The sequence below is a fragment of the Ranitomeya imitator genome, chromosome 10, assembly GCF_032444005.1.
Source record: "Ranitomeya imitator isolate aRanImi1 chromosome 10, aRanImi1.pri, whole genome shotgun sequence".
Classification (NCBI taxonomy): Eukaryota; Metazoa; Chordata; class Amphibia; order Anura; family Dendrobatidae; genus Ranitomeya; species Ranitomeya imitator.
The window spans coordinates 102736095-102748666 of record NC_091291.1 but is presented as its reverse complement, the minus strand read 5'-3'; the positions used below and the strand labels follow the sequence as shown (position 1 = coordinate 102748666).

Below are 12572 nucleotides of genomic sequence, written 5' to 3'. Positions count from 1 at the left end.
TTATCACCGATGTACTGACAGTTGTTTGGTGCCATAGGGCTCATCACCGATGTACTGACAGTTGTTTGGTGCCATAGGGCTGATCACCGATGTACTGACAGTTGTTTGGTGCCATAGGCTTTATCACCGATGTACTGACAGTTGTTTGGTGCCATAGGGCTGATCACCGATGTACTGACAGTTGTTTGGTGCCATAGGGCTCATCACCGATGTACTGACAGTTGTTTGGTGCCATAGGCTTTATCACCGATGTACTGACAGTTGTTTGGTGCCATAGGGCTCATCACCGATGTACTGACAGTTGTTTGGTGCCATAGGCTTTATCACCGATGTACTGACAGTTGTTTGGTGCCATAGGGCTCATCACCGATGTACTGACAGTTGTTTGGTGCCATAGGGCTGATCACCGATGTACTGACAGTTGTTTGGTGCCATAGGGCTGATCACCGATGTACTGACAGTTGTTTGGTGCCATAGGGCTGATCACCGATGTACTGACAGTTGTTTGGTGCCATAGGGCTCATCATCGATGTACTGACAGTTGTTTGGTGCCATAAGGCTTATCACCACCTTTAGGCATCATGCAGACATCAGGTTTTTGTTTTTTTGCATGAAAACAGATTGATTTCCATCAATATACTGGATCCGAATTTCAGCATTTTGTGTCCATTTTTGCCTCATTGCTTTATCAGTTTTTGTTATATGCAAAAAAAATGGAGGTTTGTCATCATTTTCCAAACAGTTCGTGGATGCCATCAGTGAGCTGTCCGTGATTTTTACAGACCCCCAGACAGGTTTGATCCATAACTTGTATCAGAAATGGACATGTCTGGGTTTTTTTCAGAACACTTGGTTTTTGAGAAAAAAATAAGACTGGTTCTGAACAGAACCCATAGGCTAGAACTGATCAGTGTGAATACCGAACGATTGCTCACAGAGCTCAGCATTCAGACACTTGTCTGACAGCCAGGTGGCGCTATACTGGTCTGAATTTTGAAGAAAAGGGGATGTGAATGAAGAAGAAAAAAACAAGACCTCAAACCTTGTGCGAGAAAAGCGAAGAAATAACTTTATATGAAACAGGAATTCTTTGAAATGTTAAAAACAAACTTTTCTAATTTTAAAGCCCATAGCAAAAGTTAATAAAATCAAGAAGCGGCGTCACAGATGGAGCGCTGTTCAGCGCGCTTTGATCATTTACCACGATTTGCCTTATGAAGGTGTAAAAAGTAGTAACCCTGCACTATTATAGTATATTCTTATTTTTACCCTTATCATACGAGTAGCTTCGCCTCGGCCAGGGCAACTTCTAGGTAACTCAGTAGTTAGAAACCGATCTGCATAATACTGAATTCTCAACAAGCGTGGCCGGTAATAGAGGGGCGACGAGTTCACCGGGCTGTAACGGTGTTACAACAATGGAGTAGTCACCCACACGTATAGCACAGTGTTAGGAGTTGGAGAGAATCGATGCTTAGGACCCGATCCATCGGCCATCTCAGTAATCTGCAGCCACTGGCTGGAAGCCCCGAGAATCACCTCCCTCCCGCCATCCACAAGTCTTCTTCTGATTACCCCTCCTGGTGCCACGTGACATCACCCTAGGCCAGAGGATGACGGGGGAAAGAAGTAGTTCCCAAGCCATATATCACCAACGTGGCCACTAGACAAAGTCCTGCAAATCAATTTGCACTAACTATGTAGTATCCCATTACTTCAGAGGGCATCGGCCAGACTGATGGGACAACTCGCCACGATCAGCCATCTTATGCCAGACAGGCAGCTGTCTACTGGATCACCACAACAGGTGGTCATCTCTAAAACAGGTGGTCCACTCCACACCAGCAGCTGCCTGGGCATCACCCATGAAGGCCGTGCTCCACTCTGAAGGCCATAGCTCCCATTACAGGAGCACAGTCTGGGACACTTGGAGCTGGGCTCATCATAAATTAGTCTATTCAGTAGTCTTACCCACTGACCCCACGTATGCCCATCATGTAGACACTGCTGCCATGTTGCATGGCACATTTTAGCATCCATATTATAACGAGCGGCCTTAGTATATAATTCAGTCAGTAGTTTAGCGTTGTTTCAGCCTGAGATTAATCCGGTCCCCTGAATATAATACTTCATTTGCATTAGAACAAAAACATCATAAAAAAGGTCAAATTCTACATTAACCCTGTGGCTGTTACCGACGTGTAACTTGTAGGTCTTTGGTCTTCGTACCCTCATACAATTAATGATTATGTCTGGCTGTAATCACTACAGGGGGAAGTTCTGGTGATGTACATGATCGTTTCTTCAGGAATATTTTAAGACCATACTCAAATCGGGAAGACCATGAGTATTACCAGTAACATCAGATGACTCCAAAGCCAGTACAGCAGCTTCTCCTGAACACCAAGTATCAGTAACGGGGGAGTCTGGGGAAGCAGTAGTGGCCGGGCTATGGGGCCTCTGAGGTGCTGGGTGGAAAGCAGAGCCTCTGGGGAAGCAGTAGTGGCCGGGCTATGGGGCCTCTGAGGTGCTGGGTGGAAAGCAGAGCCTCTGGGGAAGCAGTACTGGCCGGGCTATGGGGCCTCTGAGGTGCTGGGTGGAATGCAGAGCCTCTGGGGGAGCAGTACTGGCCGGGCTATGGGGCCTCTGAGGTGCTGGGTGGAATGCAGAGCCTCTGGGGGAGCAGTACTGGGCGGGCTATGGGGCCTCTGAGGTGCTGGGTGGAATGCAGAGCCTCTGGGGGAGCAGTACTGGGCGGGCTATGGGGCCTCTGAGGTGCTGGGTGGAATGCAGAGCCTCTGGGGGAGCAGTCCTGGGCGGGCTATGGAGCCTCTGAGGTACTGGGTGGACTGCGGTGCATTGCTGGGAGGGCTATGGGGCCTCTAAGGTGTTGGGCAGACTGCGGAGCCTCTGGGGAGCAGTACTGGGCGGGCTATGGGGCCTCTGAGGCGTTGGGCAGACTGCGGAGCCGTACTTGGCGGGCGTTGGGCAGACTGCAGAGCCTCTGAGGGAGCAGTACTGGGTGGGCTATGGGGCCTCTGAGGCGTTGGGCAGACTGCGGACCCTCTGGGGGAGCAGTACTGGTCGGACAGCGAAGCACAAGGTGGACTGGATATGGATAGTATTTCAGTGCTGGCCCCTCTCCCTTCACTATGGTATTAGTAAATGTCAGCACAATCTATGGCGGAGGTCTCCAATGATGTATTCCTGCAGCTCTCCTCATCAATACTAGTGCAATTGTGTTTGAAGCTTTTAGCAGTCAGCACAACGTTTACTGCTATAATACTGTAAATCTGAGCTGAATAGAACCATCTGCCTCTATATTTTGGACAATTCTCTCACTGGAGTGTCGATTTAAATGGATATTCCTATGATATTAAGGCTAAATTCACACATCCATGGGTGTAATCATTAAATAAATGGACCCTGGACTGTTTTAACTTTATTTATACATTGACTCTTGTGTCAGTGAAAAACGGAAGAAATGCGGCTAGAAGGTACAAAGCCTTCCTAGTTTAAAGGGAACCTGTCACCCCGTTTATTCAGTACGAGATAAAAATACTGTTAAATAGGGCCTGAGCTGTGCGTTACTATAGTGTATTTTGTGTACCCCGATTCCCCACCTATGCTGCCGAAATAACTTACCAAAGTCGCCTGTCAATCAGGCTGGTCTGGTCATATGGGCGTGGCGACATCGCTGTTTCTTCCCCCAGATCTTGCATATCTTTCCGTTGGTGGCGTAGTGGTTTGCACATGCCCATCTTCTGAATCCACTGGGCAGGAGAAGAAAAGAAAGAAAGTTCGCATCTCGGCCTCAGGAAAATGGCCGGCATCCCGCGGCCATTTTCCTGAAGCCCCCGGCAGCAGAGGACTCCATATGCGCACGCGCGGCCTCAGGAAGATGGCCACCCCCACAGATCACCAGGGAAATAGCGCCGGTCGCGCGTTTTTTCTTTTCCTGCCCAGTGGATTCAGAAGATGGGCATGCGCAAACCACTACGCCACCAACGGAAAGATATGCAAGATCTGGGGGAAGAAACAGCGATGTCGCCATGCCCATATGACCTGACCAGCCTGATTGACAGGCGAAAACGGTGACTTTGGTAAGTTATTTCGGCAGCATAGGTGGGGAATCAGGGTACACAAAATACACTATAGTAACGCACAGCTCAGGCCCTATTTAACAGTACTTTTATCTCGTACTGAAAAAAACGGGGTGACAGGTTCCCTTTAATACATTTTGTTGGAAACTCCATAGACTATAATAGTCTGGTTTGGAAAAATTATGAGAAAAGGACCGGCTCGGAGCTTACCGACCAAAGCTGATGTGTGTATGTCCGAGAAAGAAATGGGACAGCACTAGGTGTCACACGGAAGTCTGGATGTAGCCTTCATGGTCATACGTCATTAGGATATCCTATGACATACTGACCAGTGAGGGTCTTACTGCGCCCACCCTTACGGAGCTACAATACAAAACAAAAAAGCATTTCCCACCTTAGGAAGCAACACACATCGCACATTATGATTAGTGGTGTTAGTGGTGGTCCAACTTTCGAGACCCCAAATAACTGCAAAACTGAAGGCCCACTGCATTGGCTTAACCACTTTTCCACTGCAGGGTGATACCCTATGAACTATGGTCCCATTCAAGTAAAAGACCCCCTTTGTAGTCGGGCGACCAGGAGTATCACTGTGCCAGAAAATCTTAGCAAGGCGACGCACCACCACTATCGGTTCCCTGATCACAAAATGATGGCATATCCAAGCAATATAATAAAATCGGGCTGTGACCACAGTATTCCCCCGCTTACACTTGGATGAAGCAGTACATTGCCAGGGAAGGGACTTTGTCTTCTTTGTTCCTACACTTATTGGGGGTCCATGATGTTATTTACTATACTAAAGTTAGGAGCAGCTTTTTAATACTAATTCCACGTTCTCATCGTGCTCCCCCTCCATTGCCAACATAACCTGTTTTATCCGGACTACGTCCCCTTAGGGAATCATTACCCCGGCCTACAAAAGCCCCACGAATTCTACAGCCAGTGCACAGGATGCAACGGGGCAGCCGTCATCTTGTGTGCTTTGTGTCTGCCATATTGTGTCCGCGCGTCACAGGAGCCAGCGTGTGTAACATCCATGTGAATGGTCTAGAAAGAAGCAGCCTTTTCTGTGCAGATCAACGTCCTTTAAATATATTTAAATATAAAATGTTCTATAAAAAAAAAAACTAAGTTTTTTTTACCCCCTGTATTGTGATATAGGATTCCAGAAAGGACCACTGAGCGGATAAAGATTAAAGTGCCAACAACAAAAAAATAAATCATATCCGCTCGTGTGGACTGATTCTTCATAGCCCTTAATGAATCCTCTTCATTTAAAGATTGTAAAATCTGTCTCTACTGGCTCTCCGCCTCGTGTGCTGGCAGCGGAGCTGGCAGGTCCATCCTCAGTACAGGAAGTGCGGCACTAAGAGCTGCAGCGCCATCTTATGGCTCCACCTTTACGCCGCTTATGAATGGCAAGCCCGTGGGAACATTCCTTTTATAATCTACGTATTCTTGGCCAAAGAAGTGGATCAGCGAGAATTCCTCCTCCTCCACCCGCTCACGGAAAAACCGCCAGGAAGCCAGAGTGTAACCAATCAGACAGACGGGATTACAGAGCAGAACCTGTAGACATGCAAGAGACATATGGGTGAGAATATGTTGCACTGGTTATATGGGGACACTATTACATTAGTTACATTCTTGTACATAGGAGCAGTATTATAGTAGTTATATTCTTGTACATAGGAGCAGTAATATAGTAGTTATATTCTTGTACATAGGAGCAGTATTATAGTAGTTATATTCTTGTACATAGGAGCAGTAATATAGTAGTTATATTCTTGTACATAGGAGCAGTATTATAGTAGTTACATTCTTGTACATAGGAGCAGTATTATAGTAGTTACATTCTTGTACATAGGAGCAGAATTATAGTAGTTACATTCTTGTACATAGGAGCAGTATTATAGTAGTTATATTCTTGTACATAGGAGCAGTATTATAGTAGTTATATTCTTGTACATAGGAGCAGAATTATAGTAGTTATATTCTTGTACATAGGAGCAGAATTATAGTAGTTATATTCTTGTACATAGGAGCAGTATTATAGTAGTTACATTCTTGTACATAGGAGCAGTATTATAGTAGTTATATTCTTGTACATAGGAGCAGAATTATAGTAGTTATATTCTTGTACATAGGAGCAGTATTATAGTAGTTATATTCTTGTACATAGGAGCAGAATTATAGTAGTTATATTCTTGTACATAGGAGCAGTATTATAGTAGTTACATTCTTGTACATAGGAGCAGTATTATAGTAGTTATATTCTTGTACATAGGGGGCAGTATTATAGTAGTTATATTCTTGTACATATGGGCAGTATTATACTAGTTATATTCTTGTACATAGAGGGCAGTATTATAGTAGTTATATTCTTGTACATAGGAGCAGAATTATAGTAGTTATATTCTTGTATATAGGAGCAGTATTATAGTAGTTACATTCTTGTACATAGGAGCAGTATTATAGTAGTTACATTCTTGTACATAGGAGCAGAATTATAGTAGTTATATTCTTGTACATAGGAGCAGTATTATAGTAGTTACATTCTTGTACATAGGAGCAGTATTATAGTAGTTATATTCTTGTACATAGGGGGCAGTATTATAGTAGTTATATTCTTGTACATAGGAGCAGTATTATAGTAGTTATATTCTTGTACATAGGGGGCAGTATTATAGTAGTTATATTCTTGTACATAGGAGCAGTGTTATAGTAGTTATATTCTTGTACATATGGGCAGTATTATAGTAGTTATATTCTTGTACATAGAGGGCAGTATTATAGTAGTTATATTCCTGTACATAGAGGCAGTATTATAGTAGTTATATTCTTGTACATAGGAGCAGTATTATAGTAGTTACATTCTTGTACATAGGAGCAGTATTATAGTAGTTATATTCTTGTACATAGGAGCAGTATTATAGTAGTTATATTCTTGTACATAGGAGCAGTAATATAGTAGTTATATTCTTGTACATAGGAGCAGTAATATAGTAGTTATATTCTTGTACATAGGAGCAGTATTATAGTAGTTATATTCTTGTACATAGGGGCAGTATTATAGTAGTTATATTCTTGCACATAGGAGCAGTATTATAGTAGTTATATTCTTGTACATAGAGGCAGTATTATAGTAGTTACATAGTAACATAGTAACATAGTTAGTAAGGCCGAAAAAAGACATTTGTCCATCCAGTTCAGCCTATATTCCATCATAATAAATACCCAGATCTACGTCCTTCTACAGAACCTAATAATTGTATGATACAATATTGTTCTGCTCCAGGAAGACATCCAGGCCTCTCTTGAACCCCTCGACTGAGTTCGCCATCACCACCTCCTCAGGCAAGCAATTCCAGATTCTCACTGCCCTAACAGTAAAGAATCCTCTTCTATGTTGGTGGAAAAACCTTCTCTCCTCCAGACGCAAAGAATGCCCCCTTGTGCCCGTCACCTTCCTTGGTATAAACAGATCCTCAGCGAGATATTTGTATTGTCCCCTTATATACTTAAACATGGTTATTAGATCGCCCCTCAGTCGTCTTTTTTCTAGACTAAATAATCTAGACTATAGTTATATTCTTGTACATAGGAGCAGTATTATAGTAGTTATATTCTTGTACATAGGAGCAGTATTATAGTAGTTATATTCTTGTACATAGGAGCAGTATAATAGTAGTTATATTCTTGTATATAGCAGTATTATAGTAGTTATATTATTGTACATAGGGGCAGTATTATAGTAGTTATATTCTTGTACATAGGGGCAGTATTACAGTAGTTATATTCTTGTACATAGGAGCAGAATTATAGTAGTTACATTCTTGTACATAGGAGCAGTATAATAGTAGTTATATTCTTGTATGTAGCAGTATTATAGTAGTTATATTATTGTACATAGGAGCAGTATTATAGTACGGTAGTTATATTCTTGTACATAGGGGGCAGTATTATAGTAGTTACCCATTCATTAAAATATATTTTTTGTGCCCAGGAAGCAACATTATAGAATTTATTCTTTCTTGTCCCTAGGGCAGTAGGTTATAACCTGCACTTAAAAAACATCATTATAAAAATTATATAACTTCGTAAGAATTACATTGACACTATTGCTTCCATTTTCTGGAATTGATTTTTACATGTTACAAAGATTTCCTGTATTAGCATTAATTACAGGATGAGGAGATATTTACACCGCACATCTTATTTTCAGGCATTAGTAAGACTGTTTTAATTATTCAAAATCCATTCAGTGGTTCCTGCAGTCAGGAGGATCAGACGCTGGGACTTGTAGTTGTGAGTACAGAGAATAATAAACTATGTATTTTTGTTAGAAAAGATCTGTGATAATGGAATTGTGGGCAATTACAGAACCACGCCAGCATCTTTTATTTTATTTCACTGTCTGAGTGGCATCACTATTGCGCCTTCTCTTCCTTCAGTAACACACTTACCAGCCGTAGTCTTCTGCTCTTCCCGGCACCACTCCGGTCCCGTTCCGACAGCTCGTGAACGACCGTAAGTCAGAGATAACGGTCACAAGTTCCCAATGTAAGTCTATGGCCTCGTTCTGGCTCTCAGACTGTCAAGATATGTGATCTCCGGCTCACCCATCAAATACTGGAGCGATCCGGTAGGTCATAACCAGCAGAAAGTGACTAGAATAGTGATGAGCAAGCATGCTCGGATTAGGAGTTATCTGAGCATACTCATGTCCTAGTCGAGTGTCTTCGGCATGCTCGAAAAATATGCACGAGGTGCGGTGGCTGCATGTCTTGCAGATGTTCGACAGTTGCAACATATACAGGGATTGTCTAACAAGCAGGCAATCCCTGCATGTGTTGTGGCTGTCGAATAGTTGCGAGACATGAAGCCGGGGCAACTTGAGCATTTTATTCGAGTACGGAGAAAACACTATTAGGACACAAGCATGCTCAGGTAACACCTTATCGGAGCATGCTCGCTCATCACTAGACTAGAACAACAGCGAGAACAGCAAAAGATGATGGCTGGTAAGTAAAATACTAGGGGTGAGGACCTTACATTTATGATACTACTGCAGTGAAATGAAAAAAAAAAAAAGAAAACGCAGTAGTAGTCAAATGTGGCAGAAAGTGTCCAACTGCCCGGGAGAAAAGTATTTCAAAGTCCTATAGATGTCAATAAGCGGTTTCTGTGATGCATGGACACTGACATTTGCAGCTCTGTGTATAACAGCTTGTGTCTGGACGCTTTACAAAATGTTTCCCCCAATGAATAATAAAAGCCTGCATAGATCAAAGGCAAAAGAGGCAGGTTAGCACATTTAGGGTAGCAAAATAAAAGTTTATACCTGAGTCCCGATGCTCCAGTAGAACCAGCCCACATAGGACGGGTGCCTGGACCAGGAGTAGACGCCACTGGTCACCAGGGTGTGCGTTTCAGATTTCTCATTTTGAACAATGTGATTGAAATTGGAACCGGCTGTAAGCATTGCAGATTTCCTCAAAGATTCGCCAAAGAGAACCATGAACAGCCCAATGACGCTCAGCCATGTGATCTGCTTCAGTTCTGGAAAACAGAATAATGCTGTAAAATAGAGAAACTCGCCAAATCTCCGGACTGATGGCTGCGGCACAATTTGGTCACTTCTATCCTGGATATATCACGTTAAAGGGGTTGTCCATGCTTGAACTAGTTTTGCTACAAAAGAGGGACGCATGGCTGAAGACTCAGCTTTGGCCGTGGACACACACCTGGGTAAATGGTTTTCTCTATAGTAAACTCTAGCCAGGAGGAGATGGCGGCCATCGTGTACTCCACACTGTGGTTCAGCAGGAAGGAGTCCAGAGAAAGGCTTTTAGGATTGTTCAAAGCAGTAATTAAATATTCAGAGTAGTGGAAAAATGAGAGCGAGCAGATGTACCTGGAAGAGAGAGACAAGGTCAGATGTGCACCCCAAGTGAGCCATCAATGGCGGATTTATAAACCTAAGGCTACGTGCACACGGTGCAGATCTGGGTACAGGAAGCCCGCAGTGTAATACAACAGGGAAAGTTATTAAGATCTGAAAAGTCTCTTCTACGCATTGCAAAAGTTTCCGTATAGAAACCGACCTGCTGTGTGGATGTTAAAGGGGAGTCCGTCACCCCCAAAACGTCTTTCAGACTAACTATACTGTGTATAGGGGACTTCACCCTATAGAAGTCATTCTAGCACCTACCAGTTACTGTTTCAGGGCTTGTGAAAATAAACTTTTATTCTGTGTACAAGTGAGGGGGCTTCAGTGCCTCCACGACGTGGCCATGAGCTGGGTGCACTGTTACGCCCCCTCGATCTGCACCTTGGGTAAAGCCCTAGCTCGTGATGGACGGCGCTCACTGTCAAGAGTGCAGTCAGATGGCCGTATACATCGGACTGGCCGGTTGCTCCCCCGACCCGGGCGTGAGAGCTGCACATATTTCTATGCAGCTGCCGTACTCGGGAGGGGAGTGCCGCCGGCCAGTCCGATGTATATGGCCGCCTGACTGCGCCCTTATGGTGAGAGCTGCCCGGCCTGTGCACCAATACCGCCTATGCTCACGGCTGGTTAACATTTAATTTCCTACTCCACGGGCAGCCTTCTTTATTAAGAGTGATGCGCCTTTTAGTAAATTTGGCGCACCTTAATCTAGTACACTTTGGGCTCAGGATTGGCATGTGTGCATCCAAATCACCAAATGCAGAACTGCCCCTACACAGCTGACACTTCTCAGGCCAGGTAGACTATACATATGAATGGCGATGAGGCCAGATAGGGTCTCCATGAGGACACTGATAATGCCGTGCTGTCAGCAGTAGTGCAGCCTCAGGCTCGGGCCTATAAGTGAAGGAAAGAGATGGTAAACGAGCCACGGGACTCATTTGTGGACACACAGACACTTACCACCCGAAGTGCCTCCATGGTGACTGAGTGATGCCTATTAACAAGCCACAGCCAAACGCAAAGCCCAAGAAGGCGGCTCTGATGGCGACCTGCGGGCACAGACAACAGATGGCAGGAGCAATGTTACATGATATCTGATCATTAGTGACAATGCCTCCGTTCTCGCAGTCCCGGCCCCCACTGCCCTGCTGTCAGCTTCCTCTGCAATCCTCTTAGAAGAAATCTCCTTCAATCTGTTAACCTCTTCCTCCCTGCAGAACATGATATGAGCTGCACTTATACGGGTCCCTATGATCTATTAAGGCTGTCCTATACTGGAGAGGGGTCAAAACGGAAGGGAGAAAGCTCCTGCCGTGGAGGACTCACCCTGGAAATAATGGGGGTCCGGGCCTACAGTCTGTGCACACAATGCCTGCTACCAGGTTATTACAGAAGAGTATGAGATCTGACCTTGAGCGCTGGCGGCTCAGAGCGCTGCTTTCATTGGCGCCATAGCCTCTGAATGCCGCGGTGTAGTATGTGCCCCCTAATGTAACGCCCTCTTGTGGCAGGGTACTACAGTCTGGCAACTGGGGGTTATGGGGGGTCCTAGTGGTCAGATCCCAGTTATCAAGTAGGGAAGGGAAAATGTAGATGGTATTTTATGAGCTGATGTTCAAAGTCCCAATAAGTCTGAAAGCAATTTTGGCTAAATGAAGACGTTTCTGAGGAGGTGACCCTGAACCTAAGATGCCCACATGCCCTAAAAAGGGGCGCCTATAGTTTATAAAATTATCTGTAAAAAAAAATATATATATATATATATATATATAAATATATATCAAAAATAAAAAAATAGTACAAATATATAAATAAAAACTATATATAAATGCAAAAACCTGCATAAAAATATAGCAAAAAAAAAATCTATATACTATTAAAAAAAAAATGTAAACAGATATGCAAATAAATGTATTACAGAAAGCCCCCCTAGGTGTGAGAGGAGCTGCAGCAGCTCCTGACCGGAGGAGTTGTCATAGGACGGTTAACCCCTTCAGTCAGCAGGTGCACAGACCCCGCACACAGCACCCAGGACTGTACCTGGTAGAGATGAGCCCGGTAGAGGAGCAGCAGGACGCCGTTCACCGCTGCCACAAACAGGGCGAGCGTTATCCTCCCCGGAGCGCTGCCCAGCAGGGTCTGCCCCGGCTCCGTGTACCTGCTGGTGATGAACGGCAGCGAGATGACCGACACCCCGAGCACGAAACTCAGGACACTCGCTCTGCCTTCCACTACCAGCCCACCGCCGGCCATCTTGGTGGAGGCAAAGAGGAAGCCGGCTACGCACTTCCGGTCCGCGGTCTGCTGTCCGGACGCAGAAGAGGAGGCGCGTTCACACCGCGGGAGCGCCACCTGCTGGCCGGATACCGGTACTGCAGCACTGTGGTGAAGTCATAGCTGCACGTGGCTGATATCAGGTCACTATTCCATCTTCCACATCATTTTTTTTTTGTGTGTTATTAATATTTTCTATTGACTTTTTTGTTTTCATCACTTACTGTTTTCAAGAG

At 44.4% G+C, this 12572-nt stretch overlaps 1 protein-coding gene across 1 annotated transcript; it reads right to left on the bottom strand.

Annotated features, from left to right (window-relative positions):
- Nucleotides 1-2732: 2732 nt before the first annotated feature.
- On the bottom strand, nucleotides 2733-12344 carry ICMT (isoprenylcysteine carboxyl methyltransferase). The gene is made up of 6 exons (XM_069741952.1): nucleotides 12103-12344; nucleotides 11023-11111; nucleotides 9854-10023; nucleotides 9451-9668; nucleotides 4252-5675; nucleotides 2733-3526 (listed from the first exon to the last, which is right to left on the bottom strand). The coding sequence occupies exons 1-5, from the start codon at nucleotides 12313-12315 to the stop codon at nucleotides 5493-5495; spliced, it is 873 nt and encodes a 290-aa protein (XP_069598053.1). The 5' UTR covers nucleotides 12316-12344; the 3' UTR covers nucleotides 2733-3526; nucleotides 4252-5492.
- Nucleotides 12345-12572: the final 228 nt, after the last annotated feature.